We start from the raw sequence: 19,072 nt of genomic DNA on the forward strand, positions 1-19,072 counted from the left end.
AAGGAGTCAGCAAGGGTGATGGTCTCAGTTGGAGCCCAGCCTCAGCCTGGTCGCCCCGGAAGCTCGGGGGCATGAACTGCACCCCAGAGATGATCCTGTTGCGGGCCTTGTGAGGCACTGGTGAGGGTACCTGGTATCCTTTGGCAAGAGGCCTTGGTACCCCATTGAGATAACCCATCACCCTGGTTTGCCCAGGACCCTCCTGAATTCAGCACTGGAAGTGCCATTTCCTGGGAAACCCCTCAGTCCCGGGCAGACGGGCAAAGTCAATCGGTCACGCTAAGCTTCAGCCCCCAGCCAGGGGAGGTGGCTCCTTCTGGGTTGAGAGCAATTCTCTGAATAAGCGGGTTCCTCTGAGCCCTCTGCAGCCCACCCTCAGAGTAGGTGGGGGGTGCCCTGGCCCAGGAAAGGGGATCTGCCCTCCACACAGTCCTCCAACACACCCCGCCAAATCCGGCCTCCACCGGGTAGCTGGCGTGATCCTCCCAACATGCAAGTCCGGTGCTGCTTCTGTGCCACCTCCCTCTGCTCCCCTGCGCCTCTGGGACAAAATCCAAAGGCCTGCGATGGAATTCCAGGCCTGGCAAAGCCCAGCACCCGCCCCACCTCCCACCCGCACGCAGCCCTGCTGTATGCCCTCACCTGTCTTCCACTTCCCTCTGGAGCTGCTCCAGGCTGTTTGTGATTCTGTGCACATATCGTGTGAAGTCCTGTCCCTATGCTTTGCCTCACACCGCCTCTGCCCGGGAATCCCTCTGTCTCTTCAGCCGGTTCACACGCAGGCATCGGCGTGTCATAAAGCTCGGGAGTTCAGACTGTGGAGCTCATAGCCAGGCTTCAGATTGCAGCTCCACAGCTTACTGGTTGTGTGACCTCAGGCCTGTTCCTTAACCTTGTTCAGCCTCAATTTCTTCATCCATAAGGAGATAACAGTATGAGGATTGGTATGACAATTCAGTGAACTAATACATGGAAGTGTTCAGAGAATGGCAGGCACCTAGTCTATGATTAATAAATGTGAGCCATTATTTTCAGTATCGGTGTGTTTTAACCCTTTGCACTCCGAACCATTCTGCACATTGGCTTACCAGCTACTCGACGCTACTTTGCGGTGGAAACTCAATTCCCCGTAATCACTGATAAACTGCAATCTCCCCTGAGAGGGGACATCCGAATGAAATGCTAGAATTCCGATGTCCCCTGAGTGGGGACAGCGGAGTGCAAAGGGTTAAGATGCAGGTCATGCCTCACCTCCTCCGGGAAGCCTTCTCTGATTTCTCCTCTCCCCAGAAGGGGTTAGCTGGCACTCCTTCATGTACTTTAATAGGATCATCCACTTGGGAGACTATTTCTCCTACTAGATCATGAACTGTTCCAGGGACAGAGGCTTTTATTTCCACCTTCCTAGCAGCTGGGCATAGACAACCCTCAGAGACTCTTCTTTCACTGGAAGAGTGAACGATTGAGCATGCTTCCTATTCAGTGCTGTCCAGATATGTGCAGGAAACTGCTGGGCGGACACAGTAGGTAGGGGCACTGCATAAGCAAAGGCTCAGAGGTACGACCTGACCATAGAATGGTCATGGAACGTCTCTCGGACTGGGGGGGGTCTGTGTGAGGGGTGGTGAGAGGGGACGGAAAACCAAGTGGAGCTCAAGCCCCTCCCCACACCCCCCCACACACACACACCCCCATCGGTCAGAGAAGCTCCCCTTTTATTTGTTCCATGTCTTATCATGCCAACTAATAATCTAATTGATGACAAAGTCTGCTGATTTGTTTTAAAGCCACGGAAACTGTCATAGGCAGGACTGGAGACTGGAGGACCCCAAACCTGATCACAGGAAGGCCTCGTATTCCACTGAAATGATTTGAACTTGGTGTTTAAGGCCTTCATTCCTCTGAATCTGTTCTGCTGGATCCATGCAGCACTTGTCAAAAGAAGGCCCTTGGGCAACTCTGGGGTGTCACCATGCCACCCCTCCCCCCCTTGGGGATCCAGATGTATATCGGCACACTAAAGGCCCTGACAAGTCCTGCAGTGGTGCAGTCAGTCACTTTATCTGCTTCCTGAGCTCCCAGGTGTGGCAGACCGCAGAATCCCTCTGTGCAGCAGCAGCACTTCTTAACCCCTTGAGGGCCTTGCCTCCCCAACGGCAGGAGACAGGTTCCTCAGGGCCGCAGCCGTGGCTCCCCATGGAGCTGGTGAGGGTATGTGGGGGTGGCAGCTGCAGGAACAGTGGCCCATTCTCTCCTCAGAAAGGCTACCACGAGATCCGGGAGCTCCGCCTCTTCCACTTCACCAGCTGGCCCGACCACGGCGTCCCCTGCTACGCCACCGGCCTCCTGGGCTTCGTCCGCCAAGTCAAGTTCCTCAACCCGCCCGAGGCCGGGCCCATCGTGGTTCACTGCAGGTGAGTGAGGTCCCCCAGCCCCCCGCTCTCAAAAGATCTGGCTCTCGGGGAGGGAGACACCACCTGTCCGTGGCCCCTGTGTCTGTCTGCTGTGCCCGGTGCTTTCCAAAAAGGCCCAGGTCCCGCGGTCTCACAGGGACCATGGGAGTGGCAGGAGCATGCATTGTTCTCTCTATTGTTCTAAAGTAGTAGGTCAGTGGCTTGGCCCTGACAGCATCTTCTCTATGTGCCCTTCACCCTCATTATTTAATTTACTTCTCACCCTATGCTGACTGGTGGGCACCGTTATCATTCCCGTTTTACAGATAAGAACATTGAGGCACCGAGCAGGTAGATGCTCAGCCTGGGTCACCCAGGCGTACCGAGCCAGGACATCCAGCCTGCTTTCCTCCAGACACTGGCTCGCAGCTCTGTGAAACGGGAGCGAGGTGTCTCCGAGGAAGCGGCTTCTTTTCATTTCTATTATCTTAAAAATCAATTTCCAGCCTGCAGGGTCCCTAATAGAGAGGAAATGGACAGCGTCAGGTCTCGCCGTGTTGTAGAGAAGAGCTGTTTTCAGCTCTGACCTGGGCAGTCACGCTGGGAAGGACTCGCACATCTTTGAATCCTCCTAGATGAAGATGGAGTGCCGGGTCAAGGACTTGGAGAATCGGAGTGGAGAGGACGTCCAGGCCCGGGGGCTTGCTGGCCTGCGCTCTCCCCGCCTCCCTTCCAGGGTGCTCCTCTCCAGGGTGACCTAGGGCCAGCCCGTCCTTCAGGCCCTGCAGGCGGGCTGTCTCAGCCCTGGCCGGGCACAGCCATGTCAGTCAGGGACTGGGGTGGAGTCAAGGAGAGATCCACTCGCTAGGGGTGACTCAGAGCCACCCCTTCCTCGCTCAGCACCATCCCCCTCCTCACCACACAGAGATGAGAACTAGAGATCCCATTTCACAGATGAGGACATTGAGGATTGGGAGGCCCTACGCATCACACACCCTGGGCTCTCTGACGGCTTTCCACAGAGTCTCCGCTCACCGTCTCTCTTCAGTCCACGGACAGCATAATGTTAGCCCTCAAGTCCTAGGCCCCAAGGCACCGCCGGAGCAGGACACCGGAGACCAGTTACGGGGTCTTGTCTCCACAGCCAGTCACCTCAGTGCCGCTCACAGAGCAGCCCCGCTCCTGAGGTGCTTCTGAAGGTTGAATGGGTGGCCAACATGTACGAGGTGCCGGAGAGGATTCAGGACACTCTCTGCCTCTTACTGCTGCCCCCACTCCCACCTGCTGGTCCTGCAGGACAGGAGCCACGTCTTACTCATCCTCATGTCCCCACTCCCAAGCCCAGCTTCTGACGCCTGCCTAACAGGTACTCAATAAATGGCCATGAACACAAGGAGCAGCCGTTTACTGAGAAATTGCTGCGTAGCCAGGCACAGGGCAAAGCAATATACATGTGTTATGCTTTTTCAACATAATTTCCTGCAATTTACATGTATTGTGTCGTCAATGCGAGGTGGAGGGTCTGTATTATTTCCGGCCTCATTTTAAAGATGAGGGTATTGACACTCAGCGCCGCTGAATCACCTGCCCAAGGTGGAGGAAGAATTCGATCCCCAGGGTTCTGACCTCCCAATGGCACGAGCTTCATCACTGCACAATGCTGAAATCAACACAGCTCGGTTCCCGGGAAGAGCCCACACGGAGGTGTGTTGTGCGTGGAAGAACACTGAGCTCAGGGACACTAGACAGCTTGCTCACTAGTTAGGGATCCAAGGTCCAAAATCGAGTCAGATTAGCTCTTTCCCCTAAAACAGGTCCAGGGTGGGACTACAGAGAAGATGTGGTTGGCGGGGGGCTCTTAGAACCCGAGGGCCAGCCCCCCACGTCCCATCGGAGGCGTCTGGATCAGCTGGGGGATGAAATGTGCTACAGGGAAAATACAAATCAGACTTCCTTCACACCATGGCATTGTACCCCGAGTGGGGACTCTGCTTCCCCATGGTCACTCTCTAGATCGAGGACGGGCTCCCAGGGCTCTGCTCTGCCACCGCTGTCGGCGGCGGCCCCTCTCCCCGTCCTGCCTGGACTCACGCAGCCAGCATCGCGCTCCTTACAGTCCGTCCTTCTTCCTCTCTGTGATCCTTTCATGTCCACGTTGTGAGTCACAGACACTCATCTCCCTGAGGGAAGCCAGACGAAAACACAGCCCAACTGAGGCAGATGGTCCTGTGGCCTCCGCTTACCACCATGACTTTGGAACCTAGCACCGATCTGGGGCAGGCAACCGTGGCCATGGGTTTCCTTGACTTTTTTTTCTGTGTGTGTGTGTGTGTCTGTGTGTGTGTATATATGTGTGTGTATGTATATCTGTGTGTGTGTGTGTGTGTGTGTGTGTGTGTGTGTATGTGTGTGTGTGTATGTGTGTGTGTATATATGTGTGTGTGTGTGTGTGTGTGTGTGTGTGTGTGTGTGTGGCCATTTGGTGCTTGGTCTGAGACTCTCCTAAGGAAGCCACCAGCCATCAGAATCAAGTCTGGACCAGGAGACCCGATACCAGGGCAGGCTCTCAGGGCCATCAGCTCTTTGAGTTCACGGAGGCACTGCCTCGTGGTCCTGGGAGAGCAGGTGCAGGGAGAGCCAAACCTGGAGTGGGGACTCACTCTCTGCCTTTGGGGCAGTGCAGAAGGGCTGATTTCAGCCCTCACTTACCTGCTCTCCGGTTCTCTCCTCTCCTTCCACCTCTCAGCCCATTTATTGAAGAAGATACCAGGAAGGGTGATGAGGAGGGAGGGAGGTGGGGGCACATGTTTATTAGGCATCCCCAGTGTGCTGGGTACCTTCAGGTAGGTTATCTTTAGCCATCAGGTGAGGAAACTGTATGCATACGTGAGTGTAAGCATGCATATGTGTGTGTAAGGTTACGTATGTGTGTGTAAGCATGCGTATGTGCAATGACTGTTATTAAGAAGGAAGTGGAAGAACACAGAGTCTGGAGCCAGACGCCTGGGTTAAGTCTCAGCTGCACCACTAGCACAATGTAAGCACCCTGTGCCTCAGTTTTCTCACCTGTGAAATGGGGCGAGAAACTTCCCAACAACCTCATGAGAGATTGAATGAGTAACATTGGTGACATAATACTTAGAATAATGCCCGGTGCTTAGAATGATGCCACGTGAATGTTTGCTAAATGCATACAACAAAAGGAAGTCAATCTTGGTAAGATAGCCCCAAGGGCAGCTAGTTCTCCCCCGTGTTATAGGAGAGGGAACTGGGCTTTCTGTGTGATCGGAGTCTCCCAGTTCTGACCCCCGCAATGCACACCTCCGCAGGGTCCCTGCTGGCAGGGCTGAGTGTGAGAGCCGCCCAGGGCTGGTCCCGCTCCCCGGTCCCTGACAAACCTTGTGCTTCCTTCCAGCGCTGGAGCTGGGAGGACCGGCTGCTTCATCGCCATCGACACCATGCTCGACATGGCCGAGAACGAGGGCGTGGTGGACATCTTCAACTGTGTGCGGGAGCTCCGGGCCCAGAGGGTCAACCTCGTGCAGACGGAGGTGGGGCCCGGGGCCCAAGCCAGCCGGCCACACGAAGTCCTGGCCACGGAGAAGTCGGGGGGCGGGGGCGGGGGCGGGGAGAGGGGGTCGTCCTGGAGAAAGGGGCCTGGGTGTGAGAGAAACGGCAGTGAGCGAGCAGGTGGCCTGGCTGTGGTGAGACCATCACAGAAGCTAGGGCACCCCTGCCAACCCAGGGTCCCACAGCTCAGAGCTTTCCAGCAATGAGGAATGGCGGTGAGTTCCCATCTCTGGGCCCATCTGCGCAGGGACTGAAGGAACAGTATCGCCACCTTGGGTGAGAGAGAGAAGAGACGGGGAAGGTTGGCACATGTTGAATGCCTACTCTGTGCCCGGCATTGCTCCGGTCACTGCTGGAATGGCTTCATCGGTGCACTTGCCGAGAACACACAATCCCTGCCTTTGAGGGGAAGTAGGCCTTCAGGCACCCCTCCTTCCAGGGATGGAGCCCAAGACCCGGGAACCTGGAGGGGCTCATCGTTATGGTGGAGCACCTACTATGTGCCCAGCACCATGCTAGGTTCTTTGCATTCAGAAAACTGTTCCTGCTCCTCACAACACTACGGGGTAAATCTTATCTGCACCCCCACTTCACAGATGGAAACACTGAGCAGCTGTGCCCCCAAAGCCGCCCACAGCCAGATCATGGTGGGACTCGGGTTGGCGTGACCTCCGGGCATGCTTTTCCCGCTGAGTCACCCTTCCTCGCCAGGCAGCCTCTTCTGCCTTCCCTGCTCCTGGGCCTTGGTTTGTTGTTCTGTTATTCCTCTCCTGTCCCAGCAATGGCGGTGGGAGCCAGGACAGGCCGCATGGGACACAGAGCTGCTTCTGTTGTCAGCCCTGCCCAGGCAGCTGCCCGCGGCTCTGGGCTTGGCCAGGTGCTGCTGGCTCTGCAGGGAGGGCCCCTTGACGGGCTTGATCACGTTGGGTCCTGCTGTGGGCTCTGAGCCGGCTCCCACGGGCAGTCCTGGGCTTCCGGGTGAGGCTGCTCTACAGAGAGGCCTCCTCCAGCCCAGGTGCAGGCGTGCGGAAGGCAGGCTTGCTTGCTGGCTCACATTGGACACGTTGTGGTCCCTGCTGTCTGGTAGGGAAGACGCACATTCAAATGCATCACCTTCATGCAGCTGGATAAGCATTTTATATAAAGAGCTGGGCCAGGTTCTGCAGAAAACAGTCAGTCACTCAGCACACCTTGGTTAAGGAAGCTACAGCGCCAGCTTCCTCCCGGTGAATTTAGAGAAGACTTTCCAGAGGAAGCGAGACACTGAGGCAGAGAAGAGGAGGTGGAGCCCGGGAGAAGAGAACTGCTGGGTGCAGACAGCTGGGGATGGCACAGGGGTGTGGCGACTACAGGAGCAGCCCCTGAGACAAGCGGTTGAGGGCAAGTGGGAGATTTGGGAGGATCACTAGGCACACTGAGAGGGGGGGAGGGGGGAGGGGAGGACGAGAGGGAGGCGGGGGGAGGCGGGGGGAGGCGGGGAGGGGGAGGCGGAGAGGAGCACGAGTTTCCTGACACCGTGTACCCCTGGAACCAGCCTGGGGACCCTGAGAGAGTGGGGAGCACGGTTTTTGAAGGGACCCTCCCAGGAGAGAGGGCACCTAGGTCTTCGTCCCCAGCTCTCCACCTGGCATCGCCGGAGGCTCCTTCCTGAGGCATCCAGTCTCCGCCCTCTGGCTCGCCCCGCATGCAGCTCAGGGGGCCCCTGGGACTAGGCAGAGCCCTGGGCCTGGATGCCGGGCACTTGCCCGCAGCCCTCAGCAGGCCCGGGTGACAGCCGAGGGGACAGGGCAGGACACGGAGAGCGCCTGCTGCGGCACGCCCCCGTTTCTGGCTTTCGCCGGGGACTGTGCTGCTCAGTCTTCCCCAGGGGACCCGCGTCACCGAGCTCAGGCAGCACCGGAAACACGGGAGCTGGGCCCCTCGGGTTCCAGGGTGGGAAGGAGCGGTCCTGCGATGTCCGTCCTGCCCCTCCTTCCAGCCCCGGGTTCAGTGTGGACCCCAGCGCCCCCGCGGCCGCTCTGACCGGGCCCGTTCCCCCCGCAGGAGCAGTACGTGTTTGTGCACGACGCCATCCTGGAGGCCTGCCTCTGCGGCAACACCGCCATCCCCGTGTGCGAGTTCCGCCCGCTCTACTACAACATCAGCAGGCTGGACCCGCAGACCAACTCCAGCCAGATCAAGGACGAGTTCCAGGTATGAGCAGTGCCGTCCCCGGCAGCGGCTCAGCGCTGGTCCCGCGCCTGCAAGACTTCCTCTGCAGAGCACAAGCCCTGCAATTCTCCAGACGGTGCTGGAGTGTGCCCCGGGGCCCCTCACCCACAACCTACTCCCCCCCACATTCCCCTACCCGCCCACACATCCCCCCAGCCCGTCAGCAGCTCATCCAGCATCTCTCCGCCTTCTCTCTGAGGGGCACGCTGGTGAAACCGTCCCCCTCATTCGATGATGGCACTTTAGGGATATTGAACACGCATGAGGGGTTCCCTACCTCCACCCCCACCTTACGGCCTCCTGGCTGGCCCACCCTTGGCAGAGATGAGCAGCTTAGCTCAGTGGTTGGTTGGAGCTGGGAGCGTGGTGGTGGCACAGCCCCTGGAGGGGGCTCTAGGCTAAGGTGACCAGATTTTAACATTAGTAAAGTGGGACACCATTGACGGGGGGTTGCGGGGGGGGGGGAGTGTTCTTGATTAAAAATTTGGTCTATATGGAGCAACAAAAATTTTCATAGGATGCAAAAATAGTATTGTAATATATTTTTTTAAATTTCAACATAAGTACAATTTACAAATATAACAAATAAAAAATTATGTATAGTATTATTTTATTCTTTGGCATATTTCTCATTTGAGTGAATTCTAACAACTGATGAACAGTGCGAACTTTGATAAGCAGTTCTCGATAATCAGTTCTCAACAATTATTTGTTATTATTAAAGTTTAACATTATAAAATTAACAAAAATAATATAAAACTCATATCCTGGCTACATAGCCACATGGTCGCCGAAAACCGTAGATCCCCTTCCCGTTCTCCCGCCGTTCCCTAGCTTCTTTCCAAAAAGCGGGACTTTTTTAAAACGCTGCGGGACGCGGGACAAATTGTTAAAAATCGGGATGTCTGGTCACCTTCCTCTAGGCGCCAGAGGCCAGCAGATGGTAGGATCGCCAGGGAAGAGGATCTGTCCTAGAAAAGGCCCCGAGGGCCCCACCAGGAGGACAGGGATGGGGGGAGGCTGGCTGTGCACTTGGCTGCCTGGTTTCAGGCGGGTATCTGAGCTGTGTCTGTCTGTCTGTCTGTCCGCCTCTGCGCCCACAGACCCTCAACATCGTGACGCCGCACGTGCGGCCCGAGGACTGCAGCATCGGGCTCCTGCCCCGGAACCACGACAAGAACCGGGGCATGGACGTGCTGCCCCTGGACCGCTGCCTGCCCTTCCTCATCTCCGTGGACGGGGAGTCCAGCAACTACATCAACGCGGCGCTGATGGACGTAAGCGGGGCCTCCGGGGCGCCCTCTGCTGGCCTTCCAGGGGAAAGCCTCCCCCAGGGGGAGGTGGCGAGACCCCAGGGCCCTGGCCACCCTCCCTGGGGAATTCTCTCTTTGCTTTTCATCTTGCTGGCCCCAATGACCTCTGCTCCCCCGGAAGGCTCTTGTCCAAACCTACAGATAAACGGTGCTCTTGGCTCTTCTGCTCCCGGAAAGAGTCTAGAAAGAACGGACCAAAAGCTCAAGGTGGCCGCAGCCTACCTAGTCCCCCTCCTGCTGCTGACAAGCTGGCTCTCTGCTGTGAGTTCAGTTCGGGAAACATCCGGCGTGCCAGCCGGGCCTTGTGAGCCCTGGGCACACACGGGGGTGAAGACTTAGGCTCTGCCCTCCAGGAGCGCCCAGGCAGGCTGCCTCCCGGACAGCTCCCGTGCAGAGGCGAGAATGAGGATGGCACCTGTAGGTGCGCAGTCAGTGCGGTGGGAGGCAGCACAGGGAGCGTGGAGGGGGCATGACTAGTCTGTTAGAGTCCCCATCTCCTGTTTTCTCAGCGTTGGGTGCCCAGGAAAGGTGCCCCACTCCCACCTGGTTTGGGATTAGGGGTGATGCCCCTGTCCCCGAGGGGTTCGCACCCCTGGTTCTCCCCGGGGCCCTCCAGCTACTTGCAGTTAAGGTCCTTACACTCTGGGAGGTAGATGTTTGCAACAGGAAGGAACCAGAATCTTTCCCTCTCATCCTTGCACTTCTCAGCAAAGGCAGTTGCGGCCATGAAGGGAAAGAGTCTTGCTGAAGGTCACCCAGAGAGCCAGAGCCCAGGACTCCTGGCTCCCACTCTGGGGTCCATTCATTGAGCCTCCCCACCATTTACTCAGTCCAGTAGGACTCAGACAGCTTGCCTCCCAACGCTCAGAATTGAGATCACCGATGCCCAATTGAGAACGCACCCTTCCAGGCGCTCTTCACCCCGTGTCTGAGGTCACGTCCCTCCAGCCCAGGTGAACCTCCGATCTCACCCGGAACAGGCAGGAACAGGAGGTACTGTCTCCTGGGCCAAGACCAGGGACTTCGCTGGCCTCTGAGCCTCCTGAAACTTCCTCTCCAAGGCTCTTAGGATGAGACGTCCATGCCTATCGCCGCTCTGTAGGGACTGGCCTGGCCTCTGCCCAGAGAGAGCCCAGTCCCCCACGGAGAGCCTGGGACCGGAAGCAGGGAGAGTCTGGTCGGAGCAAACAGCCGGATGTGGAGGGAAGGCCTGTGGCTTTCATTCAGAGCAGTGGTCGGCAAACTAGTCAACAGAGCCAAATACCAACAGCACAATTGAAATTTCTTTGGAGAGCCAAATGTTTTAAACTTAAACTTCTTCTAACGCCACTTCTTCAAAATAGACTTGCCCAGGCCATGGTATTTTGTGAAAGAGCCACCCTCAAGGGGCCAAAGAGCCGCATGTTTGCCGACCACTGGCTTAGAGCATTCCAAAGTCAAGATGTGTACGTATGTACGTGTGTGTATGTGTGTACGTATGTACGTGTGTGTACGTATGTACGTGTGTGTGCGTGTGTGTGTGTGTGGTACAATGTGGGGCTGGGCGTGCACTTCCATGTTTAAGTTTCTCCTAGATTTGTCTCCCATTTGTCACGACTGCAGCTCCCTGCCTCCCTCATGGAAGCAAGGATCAAACGTGCTCCTGGCCTCCACTTAATGGGTTAGCCGCTGCCCGGAGTCACGTGCCTTCTGCCCCGCACGCTCTGAGGCTGATGGCATTCTCTTTGTCTGCAGGGCAGTCCTCCTGTGAGCCATCACGGGAGCCTTTGCCTTACAAAAAGAGCAAAAGAACAATCCTTATCTGAATTCCGGCTCGGTCTGTGCAGTATCTGGTAACCATAGCAGCTTCGCTCCCAGCAGAAAAATATGAAGTCCTCTGGGTTCATTTTTAATGTTTCCCTGGTAAAGGATGATGTTATCCATGAAATGGATTGCTGGCCGATCCCTGGAACCCGGCAGGAGCCGGATCTGGAACATATTTTCAGATAAGGCTTTGTCGGGCGCGCTGGCCTAATAGAGCATTTATCACAGAGATGGGGATAGGGAGGAAAATGAACGTTCGCCAAGAGTTGGGCGTGCCTCGGGCCCTGGGCTTACACTGCCCTGCTCCTCGTTTGCCTATCATTATCCCCATCTTCCAGATGAGCCCAGAGTGTCAGGGTATTTCCCATGACTCTGTCCAGGTCAGCTAGCGGAGAAACAATGGAGTCAGAGTAGGAGCCAAGTGTTTTACTCGGAAAGCCTGGATTCTCTTCCATGCTGCCAGTGGCCCAGAGACATGCTGTCTGCAGCTGGAGTTCAGCTTTGGGGAGAACTATGTTGCCCTCCCAGACCTTCCTCTGGCCATATGATTGACCAGAAAAGACCCTCAGGCTACAGGACCCTTAGTTAAGGTGACCAGATGTCCTGCTTTTGGCGGGACAGTCCTAATTTTTAACAATTTGTCCCACGTCCCAACGCCTCGGGACGTGGGACAAATAGTTAAAAATTGGGATGTCTGGTCACCTTACCCTTAGTGCAGAGGTGGCATCCACAATTACATGCCACTGCTTCTCATAGACAGGTGCTTTGGGTGATCTCCTTGGTAGGTCTTCACCTGGGTGGAATAGGCCAGCTCCTCTCCACTCCCCACCTTCCTGCTGGCTCCCGACTCCCCTGAACACAGGATGCTGTCTGCCACAAGCTGAGCCGACTCCCCCTCCAGCACTGTGGGCAAGGACACGGATACCCCACTGATCCCCAGAGGAGCCGTGGCGGGCAGAGCAGCAAATCTGCATCCAGAGCCTTTCATTTCAGAGTATAAGGATGGTTCTTTGCTGAGCTCCAAGACACAAATAATTTATTTGGATAATCCCCACTCGAAGGACACTTTCCTAATGAAATGTCTTTTTATAAAATATATTTTATTGATTTTTTTACAGAGAGGAAGAGAGAGGGATAGAGAGTTAGAAACATCAATGAGAATCATCGATCAGCTGCCTCTTGCACGCCCCCTACTGGGGATGTGCCCGAAACCAACGTACATGTGGCCTTTCAGTCCGCAAGTTGACGCTCTATCCACTGAGCCAAACCGGTTTCGGCATGAAATGTCTTGTTTTGGAGAATGCGTTCGCTATGGGGCGGTCCCCTCTGATGCCGGGGGTCCCCGGAGATCGCAGAGTGGCCAGGTGCTCAGTGTCACCCATTTGCAGGCTCGGGGCCCCTGGCGCCACCTGGGCCTCATCAGCGTGAGCGCGTCGCTGATGGGCGTAACGTGTGAAGCCTGTGCGGTTCCTTTGCAGAGCCACAAGCAGCCGGCCGCCTTCGTGGTCACGCAGCACCCTCTGCCCAACACCGTGGCGGACTTCTGGAGGCTGGTGTTCGACTACAACTGCTCCTCCGTGGTGATGCTGAACGAGATGGACACCGCCCAGGTAGGAGGAGGAGGCCGCACCGCCCTGGGTGCTCGGGTGCAGCAGGAGAGCTATGTCCTAGAGGTGGATTGAGAGAGTCCCGAGACCCAGCAGAGGGGGCCTCTGCCCAACTGACCTGCCGTCTGATGGGCACTGGGGCTGTGAGCACCAAGCAAGCCCACTCAGCTTCTGCGGGCACCTCCTGGCCGGCCCTGCACCCCGGGGCCCTCCATAGCCCAGTGCTGACCCCCCTTTGTGTGGGCTTTTTCTGGCCCCACACCGCCCAGCCCGACTCTGGCTCCATTTCCCAGGCCCTGGTTAGGGCCTTGCTCTGAGTCACACATAGCTCAGAGGAGACTGCCGGCCCCCGCTCTGAGGGTCGCCAGCCCTGCAGAATGTCCTGGCCACAGCCCCACCTGCTCCCTCCACGACGCAGCCTGCGGGATATGGGCTGGGGCCTGCACCTCGGACCCTCTGCCCACTGACCACCACACGGAGCCCAGGCTTTGCCCCAGGTGGCCCTCACGGCCAGCAGGCTGCAGGCCTCGCCTCTCTGGGTCTGAGGGCTCCAAGCATCATGCTCTGGACCCAGAGCATTCCAAAGTCAAGGTGTGTGCATATGTAGTACCAATCCAAACAGACTGGTGGACAAAATAGGGCCAGAGGTATAGAAGTAGGGAACAGAATAACAGTCTGATTGGTACTTGGGATTCTTAGTACCCATCATGCTCTGGGTCCAAAGCCAGTGGTCGGCAAACCTTGGCTCGCGAGCCACAGGTCCCTCATGAGACAGCTTCCGGAACCCACACCCCACGGCAGGGCAGCCACTCCTGGGCCGAGGAGGGGAGACTGGCCACCTCCTTTGGGTTTTCAAAAGCAGTGCTTTCACTGCCCGAAGGAAGCTCGCAGTAACGCGGTGCACCTGTGTGGGAGCGCGGGCCTGTGGGGATGAAATAAAGTTGGTCCGAGCTGTGGTCTCGGCCTCCGGAGCTCACAGTCTGGCTACAGAGACAGATGAGCAAATGGTCCCCCTACACAGGGCAGCGCTGTGATAGAGGTCAGCAGCCAGTGCTGTGTGCGAGGAGGGCGGGGAGCAATTAAGTCTGCCCACAGGGCGAGGGGAAGCTTCAAAAGGAAGGTGACTGTGGCCTTGAAGAAGGCAGCAGAGACGCTGCATGTGGGGGTGAGGTGGCTGGGAAAGGACATTCCTGGCGAGAGGAACAGCCAGGGCAAAGGCAGGGTGGGGTGAGTGCAGGCAGGCTTGTCCACAGAGCAGCTCACAGCTGGGTCCCAGGGTGTGCCAGCAGGAGAAGGGAGGAGGTGGTGACGCTAGCGAGTGCCAGGGGCCAGCCTGCAGAGGGCTGCCAACGCCAGGCTAAGGAGTTTGGGCCTTGGCCTGCAGCAAGGTAAGTGGTGGTTGTTTTAAAGACTTTTATTTTGTGTGCAACAGAATCCTTTCTTGAAATTAGAAGTTTCCATGCAGGCCCTGTGTCTGAAGGAGGTATGATTAACACCTGCGAGCACTGAAGTGGGGGCAGGGGGCCTAGAGCTTCACCCACCTGGTCTTTTGGCTCCTCCTGATGCCTCTCAGAGAGCCGCCTAATCTGGGTACCTTTGTGGAACCCCTGGGGTTCCTAGGAACACAGGTTTGAAATCCTGTACAGGGAAGAGAGATGTTGAGAGGTTGCGCAGCGGTGTGACAGAGTTCCTGTTAGAAAGCGGAGTCTGGGAACCAGTGAAGAGAAGGAAAAAGTCTGGTAACTGGGTGGTTGGGGCACAGCGTGTTGCCACTGTGCAGAATTAAAGGGGTTATCTGGCTGAGCAGGTGACCAGGAGGTGGGAGGACAGAGGTCGGATGTGGAAACATTGCCAAAGCTAAAGTGCCCAGGTTTCGGGACCAGATGGATACGGAGGTGAATGAGAGGAAATCATGGACAGGTTCCAGTCTGGGTCATCAGGCGTCTGGGGATGTGGCTGGCCCAGTGGGGAAGGCAGGGGAGGAGCTGGGAGGCTGGGGAGGCCAAGAGGAGCAGGTTACAGAAGGGAATGGAGTGCGACTTGGGTGTGCACGTGAGAGACATTCCGGACAGATTCCGCTTGTTCGTTCCACCATAGCTGCTGTTTGCCAGACGCTGTGCTGGGTGCTGGAATGCATCAGTGAACAAGATGTAGAAAAGAAACAGAAAACTCCTATCTCTTGTGCAGCTTCTATTCTTTTTCTTTTAATGGAATTTTTAAAATGTCGTTGACAGTATTACAGATATCTCCCATGTTCTCCCTTTTTGCCCCCCTCATCCGACCCCTGCCCAACCCCAGGCCTTCCCCATGCTATTCTGTATCCATAGGTTACCCATGTATGTTCTTTGGTTAATCTCTTCCTGTCCTCTCCTCCAAACCTCCACCCCTACACACACACACACACACACACACACACACACACTGAGACTGTTATTCTGTTCCATACTTCCCTATTTTGTTCACCAGTTTATTTTGTTCTTTAGAGTCCACTTATAAGTGAGATCATGTGATATTTGTCTTTCTCTGACTGGCTTACTTTGCGAAGCATAATACTCTCCAGGTCCCTCCATGCTATATCAAAGGATGAGAGATCCTTCTCTTTTACAGCCGCATAGTATTCCATGGTGTAAATGGACCATCACTTTTTTTATCCACTCTTCTACTGGTGGCCACTTGGGTTGTTTCAAGATCATGGCTATTGTAAATGATGCTGCTATAAACATACGGGTGCATATATTCTTTCTGATTGGTACTTGGGATTCTTAGGATATAGTCCCAGAAGTGGGATCACTGGGTCAAATGGCAGTTCCATTTTTAATCTTTTGACACAATTCCATACTATTCTCCACAGTGACTATACACACCAGCAGTGTACTAGGGTTCCCTTTTCTACACCTCCTCTCCAGTACTTGTTTGATTTATTGATGGTAGCCATTCTGGCAGGTTTGAGATGATACCTAATTGTCATTTTAATTTGCATCTCTCTGATGATTAGTGATTTTGAGCCTTTTTCATGTATCTATTGGCCATCTACAATATATGTCCTCTTTGGAAAAGTGTCTATTTAGGTCCTTTGCCCATTTTTTAATTGGATTGTTTGCCTTCCTGATGTTGAGGTGTATGAATTCTTTGTATATTTTGGAAATTAAACACTTATCAGATGTATCATTGGCAAATGTTTTCCCATACAGTAGGTTTCCTTTTCATTTTGTTGATGGATTCTTTTGCTTTTTAGTTTGATGTAGTTCATTTGCAAATGTTCCCCTTGTTTCCCTTGCTCTAGGCAAGTATCAGTGAAAATTCTGCTATGAGAGATGTCAGAAGTTTTACTGCCTTCTAGGATTGTTATGGTTTTGTAACTTACATTTTAAATCTTTTATCCATTTTGAATTTATTTTTGTGAAGAATGTAAATTGCTGGACTAGTTTTCTTTTTCTTTTTCTTTTTTTTCTTTTTTTTTTTTTCCCCCAACACTATTTATTGAATAGACTATCCTTACTCCATTGCATGCTTTTACCACCTTGTCAAAGAGTAATTGGCCATATTGGCACAGGTCGATTCCTAGGCACTCTGTTCTGTTCGATAGGTCTATAGGTCTGTTCTTGGGCCAGTACCAGGCTGTTTTGATTGCAATGGCTTTGTAGTATAGTTTGATATCTGGTATTGTAATTCCTCCAACTTTGTACTTCTTTCTCAATATTTCTGCAACTATCCTGGGTCTCTTTTGGCTTTATACTAGTATAAATTTTTGGAATATTTATGTAAATTGTGAAATATTCATGCAACTTCTATTCTAAAGCAGGGGAGGCAACAAGCAGCACACATTCTGTTTGCCCTTAATTACATGCTAGAAGGTACATGGATGGGAAAAGAAAAGTGAGGAGGATAATGAAGATTGGAAGGCTAGTTTGAAGCACAGGTTGCAGCTGTGATAGTGACAATGGGCGCCCTATGGAGAAGTTCATTCTGAGGGGAGGTTTGGAGGAGCTGAGAGAACAAGCAAGATGAGCATCTCAGGAAGAGCACTTCAGGCCGAGGGACAGCCCACACCAAGGCTGATGGTGGGCACGGCCTGGCCCATTTGAGGAACAGCTTGGAAGCCATTGAGACTGGAGCAGACTGTGGGCATGGCAGCAGCAGGTGACACAGAGACACAGCAGAACCAGGTCATGGAAGGTCTTGGGAGGATCATAGGGAGAATTTTGGGTTTTACATGGAGAGAAATGAGGAGACATTGACAGGTTTTGCAGAAAGGGGTGGCTTGGAAATTTCAACATTTTTTATAAAGCAACCCTGTGGCTGCTGTGTTGAGAATAGACTGTTGGCGGGAGGAGGGACAGAGTGGCTGCTAAGAGTGAAAGCAGAGAGAACAGAGCGGGACTTCGGCAGTAGTCCAGGTGACAGGAGATGGTGGCCTCAACCTACCTGGTAGCAATGGGGTGGATTCTAGGTATACTGGTATAAGATAGATCCAATAAAGTATGGAAATTGAGAGAAAAATAGATGAGTCCAAGGGTTGGGCCCAAACAACAGATGGTTGGAATCTGAGATAACCATGAAATTAAACCAATTTCCATAAAACAAAGACCCTTGCAGAGTTCCAGAGTCAGAAGGTCTCTCCACTAGGTTCCTTTGCCTGAAAAACACTGAGTGAACACAGAGCAGAGCCAGTGAAAGCCGATGTACTGTTCCCTTTACCCAACATGCATTGTGTTCGTGTTTTCATTGTTTTATCTTGATTGTTGAAAGTATTACAAATGTCTCATTTTTCCTCATTGGCCCCCTACACCTACACCCTACACTCTACACCTGCCTTCAGGTCTTCACCACACTTGTCTGTGTCCATGGGTTATGTATAAATGCATATAAATTCTTTGGTTAATCTCTTCCCACCCACCCACCCACCCCCACCTTCCCTCTAAGATTCCACAGTCTGTTCCATGCTTCTATGTCTCTGGGTCTATTTTTTTACAAAACCAGAGCTCAGGCACAGGGAGGGATTTTCAAAGAGCCTCACTTTGAGACACGTAGAGAAGCAAAGGTCAAGGTCATTGGCTGTAGCTTCCCCTTCAGGGCGGGCCCTGGGGGAATGAAGATCTCTCAGCCCCAGATGCTGATACAGCCTTGGAGAATTGATTCTCTAAATGCAAACACATCGGGCTCAGACGTTCCCCGAGGTTGGCTGCCACACGCAGCTGGCAAGCATCCCCTGAAATTGGTAGATGAATAGAGTACTTACTGATATAAATATCACCACCACAACAGCTGGGCACCTTGCGAAAATAAACAATGACACAGCACGAGCATCAGAAAAGCTGCCCTCAGCACCTGGAGGGGTGTTCTCTGAAGTGGCACCAGCATTTATCTGCCAGGGTGCCTGTGCCAAGGCAGCTTGCAGCCTCAGCCAGCGCAGCAACGCCGACAGGCCAGCCCCAGGTCCCAGGTGCATTAGATTGCTCCCAAGAGGATCAATGCCACATCCTGTAGTTTAGGGACTATAGGGATTCATGTTGGTGCTGTATCTATAAGTTGCAACGAATGAAGTTGAGAACTGGATGAGAGATCTGAGTGCTTTCCTGTCTTGCACTGCTGGCCAGATCTATCTGCCTCTGCTTAGAGTCCAGTATTACTTCGTTCAATCAGCCATTCCTAGCCACAGCTACGCTTCCGTTCTCCACAGTGGCCGCCGTTCAAAGCTAATTATGAGTGGGTGGGGCTCAACATAAAGACCTCTCAAAGCAACTACATTCAACCTTAGAGGCTATTCTGTGGGACTCCACAGGCCTGTGGCCAGATTAGTAGGGCAAAATCCCAGAACCACTGATGGGTACACCAGTAAGAACATTTTCCATCCCCCTCAATAAGCATTGACAAGAGCTTGTCCATCTTTAATGGTCTCAATGGTTAGACCAGAGTTGTGGGAGAAGGGGTCAGACAACAGAAGGAAGCCCTCTTCATGCTCATGCCACACCCACCATATTGTTTAGAAAGCTCAGGAGACCCTCTATGACTGCTATGGGCTGAGGCTGTGTAGAATCATGCCCCCCAAAAGGTGTCCACATCCTAATCCCATTACTGTGTTATCTTACATGGTAAAAGGGATTTAGCAGATGTGATGAAGTTAGACATGTTGACATGTGTAGATTGTTCTGGGTTATCCAGGGTCCTCATACGT

The 19,072-nt window shown here is 54.0% G+C and overlaps 1 protein-coding gene across 12 annotated transcripts in view; it reads left to right on the forward strand.

Annotated features, from left to right (window-relative positions):
- Positions 1 to 19,072, forward strand: part of PTPRT (protein tyrosine phosphatase receptor type T) — an 845,125-nt gene that overhangs the window by 815,076 nt on the left and 10,977 nt on the right. For all 12 annotated transcript variants that reach the window (XM_045574406.1, XM_045574409.1, XM_036418808.2 and 9 more), the window contains 5 exons: positions 2,260 to 2,414; positions 5,809 to 5,944; positions 8,007 to 8,156; positions 9,278 to 9,451; positions 12,769 to 12,900. In XM_045574406.1, coding sequence (XP_045430362.1) covers positions 2,260 to 2,414; positions 5,809 to 5,944; positions 8,007 to 8,156; positions 9,278 to 9,451; positions 12,769 to 12,900 — 747 coding nt within the window. The remainder of the gene's footprint in view (positions 1 to 2,259; positions 2,415 to 5,808; positions 5,945 to 8,006; positions 8,157 to 9,277; positions 9,452 to 12,768; positions 12,901 to 19,072) is intronic.

This window comes from Pipistrellus kuhlii, unplaced genomic scaffold, assembly GCF_014108245.1.
Source record: "Pipistrellus kuhlii isolate mPipKuh1 unplaced genomic scaffold, mPipKuh1.p scaffold_m20_p_6, whole genome shotgun sequence".
In the NCBI taxonomy this organism is placed as follows: domain Eukaryota; kingdom Metazoa; phylum Chordata; class Mammalia; order Chiroptera; family Vespertilionidae; genus Pipistrellus; species Pipistrellus kuhlii.